At 43.7% G+C, this 19,924-nt stretch overlaps 1 protein-coding gene across 14 annotated transcripts in view; it reads left to right on the top strand.

Moving 5' to 3' along the window:
- AAK1 (AP2 associated kinase 1) overlaps positions 1–19,924 on the top strand; it is a 376,820-nt gene that overhangs the window by 147,942 nt on the left and 208,954 nt on the right. For all 14 annotated transcript variants that reach the window (XR_013602491.1, XM_078666673.1, XM_078666674.1 and 11 more), the window contains exons 10-13: positions 5,319–5,398; positions 6,965–7,119; positions 7,791–8,128; positions 13,064–13,303. Coding sequence is in view for 13 of the 14 variants with exons in the window: in XM_078666673.1 (XP_078522799.1) it covers positions 5,319–5,398; positions 6,965–7,119; positions 7,791–8,128; positions 13,064–13,303 (813 nt within the window). In the remaining variant the exon portion in view is untranslated. The remainder of the gene's footprint in view (positions 1–5,318; positions 5,399–6,964; positions 7,120–7,790; positions 8,129–13,063; positions 13,304–19,924) is intronic.

Raw genomic sequence — 19,924 nt, 5'->3', positions numbered from 1 at the left:
CCTTCCAATAATCGGTCAACCAAAGGCCCCCCCAGAGAATGCGGAGAATATCTCCATTATCTTCATGGCAGCACGGGCAATCAAGGGGGGTCAGTGAAATATAGACGCTAAGCTTCAGGGGTACGAGGTATGCTCAGTGGAGGACATAAAGATGTACAAGTCTGAAGCGAGCATTCCGGGCAACCTTAGGTGCCACCTTCCATATCTTAGCAAAATCCTAGTCTGTCCTGGGGGCCCCTAGGTCAGTCTCCCAGTGGTCTAGCAGCACCATAAGGGGGGGAACACACATCTTGTCTTATCGTGTTGGATAATCCCAAAACCAGGTGGCGTGTGTTGGAGGTGTCACACAAGAAGCGGTTACTTTGAACCAGCCAGGGCTCCACACCACCCCCTCCCCAGACTGTGTGCACTGTCACAGTCAGGGTACCCTACAGCAGGAACTAACCCGCCAGTTGGTCAAAATATGCACATAAATCTGCAGCACACCATCCGTGTATAACATTTCCACTGTCCAAACCACCTCTTCCCAGTCCAGTAGGCGCCCCTCCTCTTCCCCATGCAGTTGCGTGACAAGTGCCCACAGTGGAAAATCTGGAGAATATGGGGACCGTATCCACACACAAATAAGGACCTTCATTCCACAGGCCCCAAGGACTGTCTGGTCATGTCCACCCGCAGAGGTTGCCCGCCCTTCGATTGAGTAGAAGGGTCCACAGCTGCTGCAAAGTAAGGGGCTCTAACAATCGCATCATCCCTGTGGTCTCTGTCCCTGGAAACCAGCCCATATGCCACTGTAGTTGCGCTGTCAAATTAAAGAATAAAAATCAGGGGCGTTCAGCCAGCAATCTGTTGTTGTCCACTGCGGCTTCTACAGAGCGACCCGGCGCTGACCCTTATTCCATATGAGATCAATAATGATGGAGTCTAGGTCCTGAAATGTCACTCTCTGAATTACCAGTGGGAGTACCAGAAGAAAATGATATAAAAGGTGAGGCAGCATCACCATCTTAGCTATGGCGATTCAGCCTGCCACCGAGGGGCAAAGCTACCAAAACCCTCACCCTCGCCTGCACAGCCATCACTGCTGTCCATATATCACCCTCTGAGAGATGAGGTTTCAAAAGATCCAGACCCCCAGCTACTAGACAGTCTGCTCCCATTGCATGCTTACTACTTCTGGGGGTTCCTTCCTTCTCTCCATGCATCAGGAACAGACTGGTCTTTAGCCAGTTCACTCTGGGTGCCAGAGGCCTTCCCATATGCTGTGAGGAAATGTGCCCCCTCTCAGTCTCTGTGCACAGGTCGAGTAGGTAAAGCACTATACCATCCGCATAGAGGGTCATAAAATGAGATACACCACAAGCCTGAATGCCGGCAAAGGGAATTCTAGCACGAGCCTTGCACGTCAATGGCTCTACCGTGAGGGCAAAAAGCAGAGGGGATAGATGCCATCCCTGATGGGTGCCACGTCCCACATTACACAGCCCTGAGTTTGCGCAACCAGTATGGATCTTTGCTAAGGGGTCTGCCTACTATAAGAAAGTCCAGGCCACGAAACTGTTCCCCAACCCCATCAAAAGCATGCCATTGTGGAGGAAGCTCCAATCTAGGCTATTGAATGTCGTGTTGATTTCCACAAACATGCATCCATCCCATTCTGGCAATCGCGAACCATCCCCGAGGATCGCCTGCAGCCGCATAACATTAAGAGCCGTGCACTGGCCCGGTATAAGCCCAGTTTTGTACGTATCAATTAACCCAGTCTTATAGGGAAGTAATCATTGTGCCAGCACTCTGCTAAGGATCTTTTAGCCCACATTCAGCATTGACAGAGACTAGTATGCAGTCACGTCCGTAGCAGACTTCCCTGGTTTGAGCAGCAGAACAATAAGGGCCTCCCGCAGGGTAGACTGCGGCATCATAACTGTAAGTGCGTGTTGAGTTGATATAATGCCGCAAAGCCAGGGACAAGGAGGTCAAGATAAGTGGCTTAGAACTCGGATGGGAGGTCATCTGTCCCAGTTATATTCCCATGGGCCATGCGTCGGACCTCAGTCTGAATTTCCTCTTCCGTGATATTCTCCCCTCGACAGGGCAATTTTTAGATGTTGCAATGCTATCATATGGTAGGAAAAGTCAATGCGACATTCAGGCACAGTATTGCAACTTACAGGACCAATCTCCAGAAGTGAAGGTGAGTGGTGGGCAAGGTCCAAGGCAGCACCAGCAGGATGCCTACCAGCTGCACTAGGGCAGAAAGAGGCTGCAGGCTCGGACTGGGAGGCCAGTCCGGTTGAACCAACGGGGGGTTCAGGTCTCTCGATAATCAGGGAGGTAGGGACTCCTTTGGTCCTCTTCTCCACGGCCCAGGGGGGGATGGGTGCCCAATTAGGCATTGGCCTTTCCTTACTGGGAACAGTTAAGGTTGAGGGGGGCCTGCGTGCAGAGGCTGCAGGCGTTGGAGAGTTCGCTGGGGGCGAAACCATGGTGGTCTCGGGAGGGCTGGGGAACCACGATGACCTTATTGACCCACCTCAACTTGAGCTTGGAGTGACGGGTGCATGGGACTCGTCGGGTGTCTGTGGGCACGAAGTCTTTTGATGCCTGCAGGTTTGCAGAGAAGCAGGTCCGCTACTTCTCGAGAGGTCTTGGTTCGTGGGGGAAATGCTGGCAGATCTTCCGGGCTTTGGGAACTCAGCAGCTACAGGACAAGTTGACTTTTAGCACAATTGTTGAACTAAGCATGCAGGGTTGGGGCCATGTCTTTAGCAGTGTCTTCTGTCCTTGCCGAATGAGTCTCTTCACATCCTTCTTCGTCATTCAGTTTGGCAGGATCTGATTTCCTGGTGCCAGGGGCTTCCCAAAATACTAAATTTATGGTTGTTAGCTAGTGTAGGGTAGTAGCCTATAGGCTACTTATCCTTGAGGTCACCACACCCCCCAAGTGTGCCAACACAAAAATGGCCACTTAAGAAAAATTGTACCCACTTCAGGTTAGGCCACCTTAGGGGTGGTTCTGGCCTGGAGGGTTGGGCACACCTACCTGGCACACTAATTTCCTGCCTGTCCAGGTGCCAAAGGGCTCTGGACAAAGGGAGGTCGGCCTCCTCTCCTATGAGGGGAGCCAGAATCCCATTTCAAGGCGGGAGCTTCTTTGAAGTTTTCCGGCCTAGGAATGATAATCAGTAGGTCATCCTGAGGGAAGGGGTGTGAACACCCTCTTCCTGTGCAGGCTTTGTTTCATACCTCCTGAGAGCAAAGGTCCTCGCTTCAGAAGGTCAGAAATCTGTCTTGGGAGGCAGGCAGGCCGAGAGCAGTCAGCCAACTCACCAGAGGCTGGTAGGTTTACAGAGGGCACCTCTAAAATGCCCTCTGTGTGCAAGTATTCCCAAAAAATAAAAAAATCCCGAATTTCAGTTTAACTTGTTTTCTGTTTTCCTTCTCTTTTCACTTTAGACACTGTTATTAAAAAGGTATAAATGAACGTTTTCCAAATTACAATTATATTTTGTTAAAATAGACATTTACTTCCACTTGAAATTAACAAATGTTCCAAGAAAGGGAAAGCCCTTCCCTGTGCTGTTGGCGGTCAGAATCCTTTTAATGCATTACAACAATTCTACTTTCTCGTCACAGCCTGATGTTTTAAGAACATTTGTCATAAAAGTTATTTAAACCAACAAACCGCATATTATTGCTTATGGGTCATCTTACTAAAGCTATGAATAATGCAAGGTGCATGTTGGAGGAAGTCATGAGACCATAATTATCTTTTGTCAGGAGGTCCACTGGGTCAGTTGAGGCAATGGTCTGCCACGAGGGTGATCTCTAAAGACTTCATTACATCCACCAGTGAAGCGATTGCAGAGAAGGATGTGAGCTTTGTAAAGTGTTTATCCTGCAAGCAACAAACTCCCAAAGCAGGTTCCCCCCCTGCACATCAAGGAAATCTAGTAAGGTCGCCCACCATAGAGTTGACTATCACTAGGACCTAAAGCCCATTGGCAGGCATGCCAACAGGTGAAAGGTTGTGCCTGTGGAGGCAGCTAAGGGTTTGCCTAGCACTTCCCTCCTAAGTATATAGAGTAGCAAAATATGTATAATGACTCTGATGTCCCAACCACAAAGCCTTTATCGGCAAGGCACAAACTGAGGAGACGGGTCTGGCCTCTTACTGGCTTGGTTTGCCAACCCCTCTCATAGTGGGTCGCCACCCATGGAGTTGGAAATGCTGAATGGTACCCGCCTCTATACAGATGGGAAAATAAATCGCTCCTTTGTAGACTTTTGCCCTCAATTTATCCTCAGCTAGGGAGGCACCCCTGACTGCACCATCAATGAATAGTTGCCTGACTTGCAGTCTGGTGGGTTGACCCAAGAGGTGGAAGCCAAGCGAGGGGAGGATATTACGGAAGAGGAAATTCAGACTGAGGTCCGACGCATAGCCCATGGGAAGGTAACTGGGACAGATGACCTCCCATCAGAGTTCTATGCCACTTATCTTGACCTCCTGGTCCCCGGTTTGGCGGCATTATATCAACTCAACACGCACTTAGTTATGATGCTTTAGTCTACCCTGCGGAAGGCCCTTATTGTTCCGCTGCTCAAACCAGGGAAGTCTGCTACAGATGTGACTGCATACCAGTCTCTGTCAATGCTGAACGTACTTAAATGAATGAATTGCTTCTGGTGCCTGAAAATATATAAAGATGCATGTTATTTTTATAAATTGGTGTAGGTCTCCTTAGTGAGTTGTGTGTCTTCTTTATTGGCCATTGTGTATATTTTCAGATGTCTTGCTCTCCTCTGTGATAAACCTCAGGCTACGCTACCACACTACCCCTTAGAAGAGCACCTTGGGATTGCCATAGCAAGCCCGCTGTCCATTCGTAAGGGAACCCCTGGACTCTTTACATGATATCTCTTATTGATATATTATATAAAAAGGCAGCTTCCTACAACTTTGTACAGATCTAGGTAGTCTCCCCCACTGCTTTCTTCGTGTACATGGTTTTAGTAAGAGGTGCATGGTCTTCAGGTGTTTTTTGATAGAAACATTTGCCAACATTATTCTTGCAAAAAGGACCTAATTTCCATAGTATGTTTCCCTTTTTTACAGTGTTAAATATTCATAATGATAATTGAACTATTTTATAAAACATTCCCTATGTTTACCAAGAACAGGTGTGCTTGGTGCGACAGCTCACAAGCTCTAGAGGGAATTCGTTTGCGTCAAAGAATATTGCATTACCTTTTTTTCTCTTCATAAAGCTGTATGTTGAACCCTGTCAGTTGAAATGAATATGTTGCATTTTCAGAATTCTGTAATCCCAGCCAAGCTTCCAGAGCCTGTGAAGGCCAGTGAGGCTGCAGCAAAGAAGAGCCAGCCGAAAGCTAGGTAAGACAGTGGTTCTCAACAAATGGTCCGAGATAAGATAAGACTGCTTTACTAAATTAAATAACATTAAACCTAAAAATGTAAATAAATACTATATACACAAATGAAGACACAAAATCGAAAATGTGAAACTTTGTATATATTTGATTATAATTTAAGCAAAATATTTCAATTTTTGACCAGTCCCTTAGTGTATCCTAGTTTTTGTATTTTTGTGTATTGTTTTGAGTCAAATCATACAAATTGCTTGGGCTGGGGTTCCCCGGATTCAAGTAATGAATCACTGGGGGTTCACTGAATTCAGAAGGTTAAGATCCACTAAGATGTGCTGCAGGCACACATTTTTCACCAGTGGCCTTCCCCCTATCACCAACATGTATCTGAAGTGTAAGAGCTGGTACAAAATGTCATCCCTCCAGCTTTCACCACCAGTGACACTTCCTGCTTTGACATCACGGTAAGTCATAAAAAAAGAGAACTAGATTTTATATATAATATATATATCCTTGAAAAAGAAATCAAAGACAATAACTTTCTTACATTACTGGTACGGCAAGCTGTTAAGAAAGGGACCCCTAAAAAAAACGGGTTTGGGCATTTAGTGTTTATGACCTTTTTTCCGATAAAGGTGTAATAAATGAGAGCAATCGATTTGAGATAAAGCAAGCAGCAGAGGTTATGCGGGTGTCACCCATTGGCAACCCTGTATTTTTAGTTTGAGTTTAAGATTGTTTAATTTATTTGTTAGAACAATTACTTTTCAACCTAATAAAATGTTAATCTTTTAAACTTAAGTCTTGGTGTTTAATATGTAATAATTGTGACCCAAATAACCTTGAGCACATAAGTTTGCTCAGATAGTTTTCGACCGAAAGCTGTACATTTTTGCAACTATGCATGCCATTGTCCTGCCATCATGTGGTGAGTACATATTCATATAACCTCCGAGGCTCACTTGCTAGCCATCACAGATTGGATGCTATCCTAGGCCCAAGTGTCACCCATCACAGAATAGTTTATTTCACAGGATTAAGATCAACCACATGTGCCGCATCCCCATTTTATCTGCAAGGGCTGTGGCCCCTTTGCTACGTCAGAGGTTGTTGGGTTTGTGCTGGTAGAAGCTAGTACAGCAGAAAGTGGGTGTTAATTTGGGGAGGAGAGCAGTGTGGTAGCTCTCCCCTTGAGCACCGATACTTGTGATGTACCTGTTTGAGGCTCTACCTCACAGGTGACTGACAAACCAAAGACCAGTAAGCAAAGTTATCACAAAGTGGGCCTCCTTTCCTATGAACCCAGCATCTCCGTTCCCCCTACAAAACACGAAGCTACTGGCAAGCTGGGGAAACAAAGTATGGGAAACGCAGAGAAAATATATTCATCATTTTGTTTGTCATTAAAGTCATATTGACTTGAGAAAATTAAATCTCCAAATTTTTTGGTGTGTAAATGTAAAACTTATATCCCCAAAATGTTACCCGCAGCTCTGATTGCTGGTCATGCTGGGGCAGAATATTTATTCTTCTTCCACTCTGTCTGTAGAAACCCTAAGCTTTTCTCTTCCAGGTTAACGGACCCTATTCCGACAACAGAAACTTCGATTGCTCCCCGGCAGAGACCTAAAGCTGGACAGACGCAACCAAATGCGGGGATCCTTCCAATTCAGCCAGCCCTGACACCTAGGAAGAGGCCCACAGTTGCACCCACAGCAGTGGCACCAGGTGAGGAGTGCGGTGAAGGCCTATGGTAGTTTATGAATAGAGGTGGATGAGCCTACCGTGAAATCGGAGGATTCACATATGCTGCACTAACCCCCCTGACGAGCCTAAACAGACTGAAACCAGTCTGGGTTTGCTTGTTTCCTTCTGGGATGGGGAAAGGGGGGGGGGGGGGGGGTCTCGAATAGCACTTAGGATGGACTGTTCCCATGAGGCGATACTGATTTCCATAAGATGGGCACAGTGTGCTAAATAAATATGAATTTGAATGCTACCCACACGATTACCAGTGGTTAGACTATTTGCAAGCAATCCATCCCTTCTTGTCTATTTGATGTGCCTGACTTGGCCTGAGTCAAACTGGCTTTAAGTGTTCCCATTATGTCACTCTTTAAAATCTTCATCTTTTCCTATACAGGAATAACACATTCCACATGACGTACAAATCCACATAATCCTGCCTGCCTTTCATTACTTAGTAATTTCACCCGGCTTTTGAGACACACACAGAAGTGTTTCGTCAGTGTTATTTTAGCAACACAAACTTTTTTAATTTCTGTTTGCGATTATTAGGGTCGCGAGTGGTTAGGTCGGATTATGTTGCTCTGCCAGCAGGCTTTTAGAAGTAGGCAACTAAAACCACCCAGCTTGATCTTATTCTCTTCGTTCCCCAGGTCCAGTGGCAGCTGCCCCATCTCAACCATTGCCCGGCTCTGCAGTCATCCAACCGAAACCACAACCACAACCACAACCTCAACCGAAGCAGGCCCCAGCTGTTACTTTGGCTACTGCAGTAACATTAACACCAGTCACTCTGGCACAGACAGTGCCAGCTAACTCAATACCACCCCAGCCGCAAGCGACATCGCCTGCACAACCGCAGGTGCCGTGCACACAGCCACAGTTGGTGCAACAACAGCAGCAGCAACAACTCTTCCTCAAGCAACAGCAAGTATTGCAACAGCAGCAACAGGCTGCCTACTATCAGCAGCAGGTGCTTCAGGCTCAGCAGGTGAGTCTGCTGGGAATCTGGCATACATTTACATGTTACTTTGGCTAGGAGGGTTCTCAAACGATGCCCCTACAGTTACAAAACATTGGTATGGATAGTGAAATTAGTTTTGAGGATATCCACAATAGAAGTCTTCTAAAATGCCCGAAAAGCAAGTAAAAGTCAGCAGCCTTGTGAATATCTCATTTGGCCTAGTTGACCGATTTCCCTCCAACATAGAGTTGAAGAGAGAGTATCTTGTTCATCAGAAAATCCAGATTACATCACTGTGCAGTGTGTGTAGGATGGTTGGGCATGCAGGGTGTTAGGAAGTGGTGGCCTAGATAAGCTCCTAGCAACTGGCCCCATGCATGAACCATGTCATCAGATCTCCAAATGTTTTCCCTCTGATTTGGAGCTCTGCTTTACCTGCAGACTTATTTGACCACTTGGTAAGCCTGTATAAACTGGCTGTCCCTTGGGTGGTGCATGGTCTGTGCTTCAGGGCAAAGTATGGGGCACTGTAGTTGATGCATGTCCTAATGTAATGTTATAGCTGCAGAATATAGTGTGAGACATTGCATGGGGTACAGGGCTGGGTGTGAGACAAGGTCTGTGCTACACAGTAAGGTCAGAGGCAAATTGTGTAGGGAGAGTTGTGATGTGCAATCCGTGTTTACTATGTAAAGCACTGTCTGGGTCATAGGGAAAGGTGTGTGCAAGTAGTTAATGGGCAACCAAAGTTTTGAGTAATATAACCAAACCTATTGGTCCAGACAGGTCCCACAGGAGAATTTTGCTGCTCAGACCAGCCAAAGTTTGTGAGAGAAATTGCGACTGGGAATAAGGAATTATTAGGCATCGAATGTTCTAAATCTGGTTCCTCAGTTACTCCCCATTTCTTACAGGAACCTCAGATTTCAACTTATAATTGTACTGTATTTCTAGCCTCCGTATTTACCGTGCCAAATGTAACAGTAACCTTAGAAGTCAGAATTATCAGTGACTTGGCATGAGGCCTTGCATGTTCAATTACACAAATAAAATTCATTTAGGTACCACACCATATACTTATGTGTGTGTGTTCTTACTACCTAAATTAATGGTATTTATTTTGATAAATGTTAGAATGAAAGGTTGAGTTAAAACAACTAGGGATTCAAACCTATGTATTTTAAGTTACAGCCTACTGCAGCAGGCACATACCCCATCAACTTTTTTTAAAACTGGGATTGAGGATTGCGACCTATAAATTACATAAGGGTCTCTGAAACAAACGCAGTAATCCCTTGAGCGACCCTTCAAACATGTGACCATCAGATCATTACACTGTTATAATGAAGATAATCTCTTGTAAGCAGGAAGCCAGCCACATAGGTTATACTATATAGGTTTATGAAATAAGATACGTCTAAGATACAAGTTGTAAGTAAGACAGTTAATGCCCAGTGTTGAATTTGTGAAAGAAAAAGTGCCAGTCCCTGTAGCTCTGCTCAGATGCCTGCTACCGATTCAAATAAACTGTTGGCACGCCGAATGCCAAGGCTCACAGTCTTAAACCCACTTAATGTCTCTTTAATCCATTACTTGAAACTCCCTTACCCTTTATAGAACTCTTACAGGTTCCAGCATTCTCCCTTTGTGGCTGTTTTGCAGTCTTTGCTCCGTCTTTCAAATTTGATTTTTCCCCCTCTTGCTCTTAGTAAGTATCTGATGGAGAAAATAAGTGCCAGCCCCTAAAATTAGGTTCTGATGCCCCCCCCCCCCCCCCCACCGGCAACCACGGGCTCAAATTTAGCACTGTAAATGCCCCACCAGGAGCAGCATCCATGCTGCTCATCCCAATCAGGGACTCGTCAACATTCTACTACATCACACTCACACTGGCTGAGCAGCAGGGAGCTGGGAACTATGGAGACGATGCATAGCAACAACCACAGGTTACAACACACACCCAAATCTTTGCAGCAAGTCCATTAAGCGTCAGCGCCTTGAGAGCAGTATGCTATACATGTGTTATAACTAACTAAACTCTGGAGATATTTTACCAGCACTAAATCTTGAGACTTGCAGTATAGCCATTGATCTCTGTGGCACATGACTTAACATATTAAGCTAAATTAAAACTCAGCCTCCTGCGACTAATACATTAAGCCAGAACTGTGTTAAAATCCTGTTGCTAATTGGGAATTGTTTTATAGGCACAGCTTGCAAACAAACATTTGCAATGCAGTATGTTTCACATTTGCGAGAGTTTAAGGTATTGGCATTGTAAATTTAATTGTTTTGATAATTAACACTTAAATAAAAGGTACTGTCATTTACAATGCCAATAGCTCAAACTCATGTAAATGCAAGACCTATTTCATTTAAAAAAAGGGGCCGCCATTGTCCCAAGCTGCTTGGAAAGTGAAAGTAAGCATGGTGCACTGACTGTTGCAGGAAAGCATGTCAGACCTGCAACAGGAGATATTAATTAAAGAAAATAGTGCTTACAGACTAAATGACTCCGTAACTTTCCTACGGCGTGCCGAGACAATCCCGAACGCTTGAGCAATGTGCTGAGGAGAACTTGTCTCCTATCCCGTGGCTAAATTTGCCGGATTCATTCTAATAGCCACGAGGTCAATATGTCTATAAGGAGTAGAAATAATTGATTTCAACTACCCCTTGCTGCACTAACATTTTTTATATTTGTATTGGAGAAACAATCAAATCATCAGCAACCGCTACGTTTATTTCTCTTGTTACTGGAAATTGTTATGTCAGATGCTTAGCTAAAATGTATGTCCTGATGATGACGTGGAATTAATAACAAAGGTTGAAACGCCGTTGACACAACTGTGGCCGCAACTAATGAAGAACTATTGTTTTGTTTGTGGTGTTTTCAGTGTTGTTCTGAAACCCCCTCTTTTATGTAATTCCTTCTGTCTGCCACCTGTCTGGTTTTCGTATTTTATATAAATTTTTATACGTACCAGTATATATTTCTGAGCCTTATCTTATAAGTGTTTTTACTGAATACATTTTTTATGTATTTCCAGATATTCTTTATATGGGCCCTTGATTGTTTCTCTATTTTTCACTTTTTTATGCATGTATAGATATTTGTTGTCTTTAATAATGGTCTATTGCTAGTATTTGTTTGCGCAAATTGTAACTTCACATACCTTGAAAATTTTTGGGGATAAAATACAGTCTAAATAAGACATACCGGATAACAGAAGTAAAAGGGCCAGTCCTCATGGGAGGTTACAAACGAAGACATGGCAATACTAAGGAGGGACTATCAAGCCTATTAACGAATCAGAAGCCAGCAATTTCAAAGGACAATGACACAAGCCAATGACAAATAGGGGCATAGAGTGGGCGGGGTTTCAAGTCCATGCTCCAATACAGCAGACCTCGCAGAGCAGCGCATGCGCTGCCCAGGCTCGACCTAAAAATAATGCATATTTCTTGCTAGATAAATATATTCAATGTCACTTATAGCACCCCTTCAACTTTCATGATCTGGACCTTCCCGACTCCAGCCCCTTTCTGCCTTCACTCCGCTATTCTGTGGGCTACCAGAATTCATTTTTTCTATTTTCAGCACTGACCTCACATTGGAAGCTGAACTTTAACCTGCATTTTATACTGTACCATACAGCTCAGAGAGCCTCTAACAAACTCCCCTATTGTTCAGAGTAGTCCAGATTGCTTCCCTCATTAGCACCGGAGTCCAGACACCATAATTTTCTACAAACGAGTCTGCGCCTATCATCTTGCAATGCAGCATTATGCAGCTCATTCATCTTGAAGCCAAACCTGAGCCTTTCTTCATATCCTGCATTTCCCTATGATTCCCACCTTGCTATACAGCCCAAAGTGTGGTCAAGAGCAATTACAAAAATCCAGACTTAGTCTATGATTCAGAAGACACTTTCATTCCTGCCCAGCAGCCCACTCCACACCTTTCGCTTGATAACAGAATGTGGCTCTCACCTTTGTCTGAAAAGCAAACCACTCACTTGCATCCAAGACTTCACCTCACACCTTTCCCTATGACCAGACAGTGCCTCACATAGTACACACAGACTGCAAATCACACCCCTACCTACACAATTGGCCTCTGTCCCACACCCTGCGTCTGTGATGCAACCATGATTTTCTGATAAACAAAATGTCTTTTCAACTGTATGTTGGAGGGAGACTGGTCACTGGGCCAAACTGGGTTGCTAGTAACTCGTAATGGGACCCAGAGACTACAAACTTTACATGCATTAATAGCTTGAGAAACTAAAATTTGTTAATTTCTTGGTTTAACCCTCTGTGGACTTGCAAAGTGATATTTAGAAGATACTGCACCTTTGTTCCCCCTGATATGACGTTAAGCCTGAAATCAAAATGCTACAGTGTCTAGCTGCGTTTCCATTCACTTTCCACACCTGCTCATACTAGGGCAGAACATGGACTAAAGAAATTCTGGAAATGAGTCTGTGGACCTATCACGCTGCCTTAGGGTTGGAAGTAGCCAATCTGCCCAGGCACTACATGGCACACACTGAATGTGGTACTTACTGCTATGTGTCCCACTGAATGAGCATGTACAGGCTTCAGAACAGTGACTGAGGCAAGAGTTGGACTTTAGGAAATGATGTGTGGTGCATGATGGATTCAGTGAAGGTTTGGTGGGGCAGTTGAGGTAGTAAGGAAAGGTGTGAAGTTCTCTGAGCTGCAGGATCTACAGTGGGGTGCAGTCTGCCATTCAGGTTGCAGCCTTTTCTATAAAGGTACATGCATGGCACATTCTTGGCCTAACACAACCTGTAAGGCAGTGCGGGCTGTAGGGAAAGGTGTGGGCTAAACCCTAGATTCAGTGGAAAGGCTCGAGTTGGTCTGAGCTTAAGGTGAAGATGTAAAGCCGATCTTGTAGTAGGCCACTGATATGTGTTCTCTTGTTGCCACTTGTAGATGCAGGCAATGCAACAAGCAGCGCACCAGCACCAACTGTTGCAGAACTACTACCTTCAGCAGCAACTGGCTGGAACAATGCAGCAGCAACAACAGTTACTGGCACAGCAGCAGCAGGCAGCAATGCAGCAGAAGGGGGTGGTGATACCTCAGAAGCAGCAGCCTCCACAACCCTCGCAGCAGCAGCCGCCAGTAACCACATCAGTGGCCGCCCCACCGCCACCCTCGAATGAACAACCAGTAAGAAATTTTATTTTGACTCGATGGAGTTAATGCAGGTAGTGAAACGTGTTGATAAGTCAGGCCAATAAATACAATTAAACAGAAGTGGATGTGTAAATAAGCAGTCTTTTTTTACTACGTATAGCTTAGGTGATTGGTATCTGTCCCAGTCTCAATGCCAGTTAAATACTGCTCTATCTTCTAAACTTCCCCTTTTCTCTGAATCTTGACTTTCATCCCCGCTGAGATCACGTTTAAGTCGATGAGCACGGAAATCAAGAACAACGTATAAACATGTCAAGCAAGTGGTCTGGTTGGCATTATAACTAAAAGCTTTTTCTAAAGTTCTAAGAAGACTGCCCAACAGCATGAATAGTGATTCTACTGTTCTTTGTAGAGTTGTAAACAAAAATATGGTGTAAGATGCTGTGGAACCTTGGAACTCTTCCTAGAAGGATCAAAACGCAGCACAGTAGCTACTTTTTGTGGAATCCTGAGCCTGCGGTGACAGAGCAAATGCAGTAGAATCTAAATCGAGGTTGTTGTTTTGTATTTGCCACTCATGGGTATAAAGACCAAGTAGAATTTCCATGCATTAAAGGGATGATGACTCCCTTCTCAAACCTCTTTTATTCATGAAATAATAAAAGCATCCAATAATTACAATATACTACACCATTCAGAAAGGTATGAATTTATACTGAAAAGGTGCTGTACAACAAATCTGCACAAATCTTTAAAAAAAAAAAGGAAATCTAGTTTAAATTTGGCCTGTAAAGATTATTGCTGGCCCTTCCGAGGGTATAATATAGGGGTAGAGTAAACAGAAAGTGTTTTCCATTTTAACTGCCATAGAAAACTTTTCTCTATTCTACAGCAAAACAATACGCAACAGAATTACACCCAATTTGGTGTGAAATTAGAGCTTCACTGAGAGGAGTACAGTTCATTGGTTTTGTGTAAATCTATTCTGTAGTTTTTGAGAGATTCTACTTTTGGAAAAAGGTACGAGTTGGGCTTCAAATCATTCAATCATAGAGATCTTGACAGCAGAAAAGGTGAAAATTTGATTTGTCTAATCTTTAGTGCACACATCCTTCACATACTTGGTTCTTTTAGCTTCAAGCCATAAAAGCTACTGGAGGAAAGAAGGTCCAGTGGAACCAGACCATGCTGGGGTGGCTTTTAGGTCCGGGTCAAATCCAAAGCCCCTGGATTGAAGTGTTGCTGATGTATGTATTTGTGATAAGCTGACACTGCTGCTAGGGAGATAAATACTACCATTCTCCTCAGAAGGCATGCTTGGCTTAGGATTGGTACAACAATCCATTTTAAACACCCCTTTTGACAAAGAACACCTGTTTGGTCCTGTAGTCAACCAATTCCTGGAAAAAATTAAAAAAGATACTGAAGTGCATGGGAGCGGACCAGTCCCCATCAAATAGAGGCTCCTTTTGTCGCTCTTTTTACAGAGGAGGGTCCAAAACCACATCCTCACACCCACCCATATGCTTCCACTTACAAAAGCAATACCCAGTCCTCACCCTCTAGAGGTTTTTATAGAGGAGGGTATAGTGGAAATGATTCCAAAGGTGGGGGTAGAGGCGCCTGAACATGCAACAACCCTTCACCTAACAAACAGTGACTTTCCCACACTTTCCCCTGATCACTTACCACCTGTTGGGGGAAGACTTCAACAGTTTCTCCCCATTTTTCAATCCATAATAACTGACAAATGGGTGATCAACTTTATCCATCATGGTTATTACTTGGAGCTTACCACCAATCCTCCGAACATTCCACCTTGTACTTACAAGTTGTCATCAGACCACTTACAGTTACTCATTCAAGAGGTGCAATGCCTCTTACAGAAAGGAGCCATAGAACCAGTTATGTTACACTCCCAAGGTTCAGAGATTTATTCTCTGTATTTCTTCATTCCTAAAAAGGACGGCTCCTTAAGACCCATACCGGACCTCAGAGTGTTAAACCAGTACATGCTCTCAGAACATTTTCATATGGTAACAAATCAACAAGTGCTTCAGCTTCTACAGCAAGGCGATTTCATGCCCACACTGGACTTAGAAGATGCATACTTTCACACTCCTATACATCCAGCTCATCACAAATTCCTCTGATTTGTGATAGCAGGCAAACACTATCAGTTCAAAGTACTTCTATTTGGAGTAACTACTGCACCAAGAGTGTTCACCAAATGTCTAGCAGTAGTGGCAGCTCATCTCAGAAGACCACAGATACACATCTTCCCGAGCCTAGACGACTGGCTTATCAAAGCCAGCACACACCAAAAGTGTCTACAACACACTGAGACTTACTCCACCAGTTGGGCTTCACGGTAAATGCATCAAAGTCTCACCTGCAGCCTTCACAGACACAATCTTTTCTAGGAGCCACTCTTGACACTCAAAAAGCTCTAGCCTCTCCCAATACAGACCAATTAGCTATATTCAAGCTCTGTTACTTCAGTTTAAGGCCAAGCAAAAATTGCCAGCAATTGCTAGGGATGATGGCGTCATGCATAGCAACAGTGCCTCATGTAAGACTACATATGCGTCCCCTACAAGAATGCTTGACACGTCGGTGGAATCCATCACAGGGTCAATTGACAGATCAAGTGTTGGTAGACAGCCGAACCCATCGCTCTCTGCAGTGGTGGAATATGCAAAATGTATCAAAAGGGCGGCCCTTCGACCCTATTCCACAGGTAGTGCTAACTGCAGACTCATCTCTATCAGCTTGAGGTGCCCATCTCCCAGATTACACAGTCCAGGGTCTCTGGGACACCAAGCACAAACATCTGCACATCAACTATCTAGAGCTTCTAGCAGTATTTTTAACACTCAAAGCATTTCAGTCTCACCTCATAGGCAAAGTGGTCTTAGTCCGCAAAGACAACACCACAGCTATGCTCTATATACAAAAACAGGGGGGATACATTTTCTCCAACTGTCACGCCTCTCTCAGACCATTTGGAGTTGTGCAATCCATCACACAATTCATCTCCTGTCAGGACACCTTCCAGGAGTGAACAATCAGATTGCCGACCTCCTCAGCAGAAGGAGACCGCAAATACATGAGTGTGAACTTCATCCCCAAGTACTCCTTCCATATTTTCGAGAATGGGGATTCCCACTAATAGATCTGTTCACCACAGTGGACAACACAAAATGCCCAAACTTCGCCTCCAGGTTCCCACACCCTCTCTCCAAATGCAATGCCCTATAAATTAATTGATCAGGGATATTTGCCTACGCTTTTCCGCCTCTCCCACCCCTTCCGTTTCTGGTCCGGAAGCTCAGGCAAAAATCACTTACACTGATTCTAGTGGCCCCCACATGGTCTCTTCAACCTATCAGTGGTTCCACATCAAAAGCTGCATCTCAAGTCCAGCCTTCTCACACAGAGCCATGGAGAAATGAGGCACCCAATTCCAAAGGAGCTCAATTGTGCGACTTGGCTCCTGGAATCATAGAGTTGGATATTTAAATCTTTCGCCAGACTGTATGCATATCTTAAAATAAGCCAGAAAACCTACCACCAGAGCTTGTTAAGCAGCAAAATGGAAACGTTTTGTTATCTATTGTGATAACAACAAAATTAATCCTTTAGATGCTTCCATTGAAAACATTATTGTTACCTTCTGCAGCTACAACATTCTTGTCTAGCTTATACATCTATTAGATTGCACATTGCAGCAGTCATTGCATATTTGCAAAATAGACAGCATTTATCCTTGTTCAAAGTTTCTGTGATGAAAACCTTTATGGTAGGCTTAAATTGCATTCCACCCAAAAAACCTCAAGCACCAGTGTGGAATCTTAACATTGTACTTGCAAGACTCGTGGGTCCACCCTTTGAGCCTTTACACAAATGTCCTTGGTAGTTCTTTTCATGGAAGATTGCCTTCCTCATTACAATCACTTAATTAAGGAGAGTTGGTGAGCTGAAGCCATTCACTTTAGAATAACCCTTCTTTCAGCTTCATAAAGATAGGGCAGTTCTTCACACCAATCCTACATTTCTCCCTAAAGTAGTTTCTGCTTTTCACATTAACCAATCCGTTGAGTTACCTGTGTTCTTCCCTCAATCGGATTCTATAACAGAAAGAGCTCTTCACACACTTGATGTCAGAAGAGCTATTTTGTATTATATTGATAGGACAAAAGATTTTCGTAAAACAAAGCAACTTTTTGTTGCATTTGCTCCACCTTGCAAAGGCAATCCTATCTCTAAATCCGGCATTTCCAGATGGATTCTTAAATGCATTCAAACTTACTATGCTAAAGCTAAAATGTTTATCTATACCCCCTAGAGCACATTCCACTCGCAAAATGGGGGCATCTATGGCCTTTTTAGGTAACATTCCTATTGCTGATATATGTCAAGCATCAACATGGTCCTCACCACACACATTTAATAAACACTATTATATGGATGTGTTAGCATGCCAACAGCCAATGTAGGACAAGCCGTGCTAAAGAAACTTTTCCAGACAACTGCAACATCTACTGTTTAGCCACCGCTTTGGGAGAACACTGCTATATAGTCTTTGCAAAGAATTTGTATCTACAGCACACATGCCTCGAACGGATTGTTACTTACCCAGTAAGCATCTGTTCATGGCAGGTAGAGCTGTAGATTACATGCACCCTCCCACTTCCCCGGACACCTGTAGTTGTTGCAGTTCTCTTTATTTGCATTACATATGCATGGACATCTCTTTACTACACTCACCTACTCCGTTGTCACTCTCCTGCGTAAAAAAAAATCAAACAATGGCTTTGGTGCCCATGCAAACTCTCACCAAAAGGAGGAGTCCCCTTACCTCGTGACTCGAAAGACTTCTTCAAAGAAAAACTACTTGCAAACATCCGAACCCAACACTAGATGGCAGGAGTATGCAAAGCATGTGAATCTAAAGCTCTACATGCCAAGAACAGATGCTTACTGGGTAAGTAACATAACCCTTGCCCAATGTTCCTCTGACGGGCAGTAGTGATTCTTCTTGCACGTTATTCAAGGATGTCTTTCTGCATTGGTTGAAATGTAGTTCTGTATTTAGTGTACCAAGAATGGGAGTTTGAAGTGATGCACAAGTTTGGCATTTATGGGTGTCCAAACTCCAAGCTCTAAAGCTCCCCCATCCCTTTCTTGCCCTTTTACTAGGGAGCTGTGTATTTTCTCCTGATAGTGATTGCGGCAATTAAATCATCCAGAGATGCTTGGAACAAATATCCAACCTGGTGGTATTTTCTACAAGTGAAACAGATCAGTTCTTGCTTTTTTATTTTTTACGTCATTCCCTTTCACTTAGTACAGCCACATCTCAAACAAAGTCTTCAACCCCTTCTGTTAGCCCTCTCTTATGTTGACTCATAGAATCTGAACTGGAACTGGCCATGAACACAATACCAGAGTGCCAGTGCATCAAGCCCAAGCAAATTTCTCCCACCCATTTTTTCTGTCTTTTTTGTCATGCCTTCGCGGTGGGGGGGGGGGGGTGGAGGGGGGTGACGGGACTCAGAGCTAGTTGTTTTTCTAACAGGTGCAAAGTGGATTTTACTCTCCACCTGAAGGTGTAAATACCTCATTAACCTTCGGTTTCTTGTTCTGGCACATCATTGTTTCTGGTAGAAATAAAAATAGTTAATTATGTTAGGATTCACATGTGTCCTCTTCATGTCTCATTCTCTGCATTGTCTTAATGTGTTGTTGAATACATGGACTAAACTCTTGATACATATGAAGAGTTAAATTGCATTTGTAATTTTCCACACGGCTCTGCAGCAAAAGAGGTCGAGCCAGTGCAGCAGTCTAAAGCTGAATATGCATGTTTTGAAACTGTTAAATATTTATTTGTCGCCCCAGATTTATAACAATTCTATGTCCTTAATGTTGTCTTAAAAGGGGCGAGGGCTGGCTAAATTAGAACATTGGAATGTTGAGTGCTTCACTGGAGACAGTTGAGTAGCTCAAAGTGAATAACGGCCGGTACAGGCCATTTGCTCCAAAATTCCAATGTCTGTCTTTGTGATTTTCCCTTTTTGATTTTGAAATGTTACCCCTCCGTGGGTGGCATGTTCTAATAGCCTTATTGCCTTTCTGCCTTGGCCTACACCAGTTGGTAAAGGATCTTTTTCTTGCTACTCGGGTCTATAACTTGCATCCATGTCTTTAACAAGCCCTCTGCAGTGGGCTATAATATCTATTAACACATTCTAGTATCCCAATAGTTTTTCTACTCATACAGTATTGGGGAAATATCATATTAGCAGAGCAGATAGCTGAGGCTCATCAAAAATCCATAGGTTCCAAACCAATACAAATGAAAATGAGCAGCACTGTAGGCATAAAATATTAAAAAAAATTATAATTTATTATCATTAAACTGTAATCTGACAAAGACGTGCACGAGAATACCCAGTCATTTCTATGTTTTAATAAACGAAATGCAAAACATTACACTGAAAATAAAATGGGTAGAGACTTAATGAGACAAACATTAATTTTAGGTCTGGCAAAGTTTAAGTTTGTTCATCCATACATATCGAACAAATCACAGCCATTATAACATCGAAGACTTTCAAAAAGACAACAGACATACAGGTACGTTTAGGC

This window comes from Lissotriton helveticus, chromosome 11 (genome assembly GCF_964261635.1).
Source record: "Lissotriton helveticus chromosome 11, aLisHel1.1, whole genome shotgun sequence".
Classification (NCBI taxonomy): Eukaryota; Metazoa; Chordata; class Amphibia; order Caudata; family Salamandridae; genus Lissotriton; species Lissotriton helveticus.
Note: the sequence above shows the minus strand (reverse complement) of the source record. Positions and strands in the feature narration are given on the sequence as shown.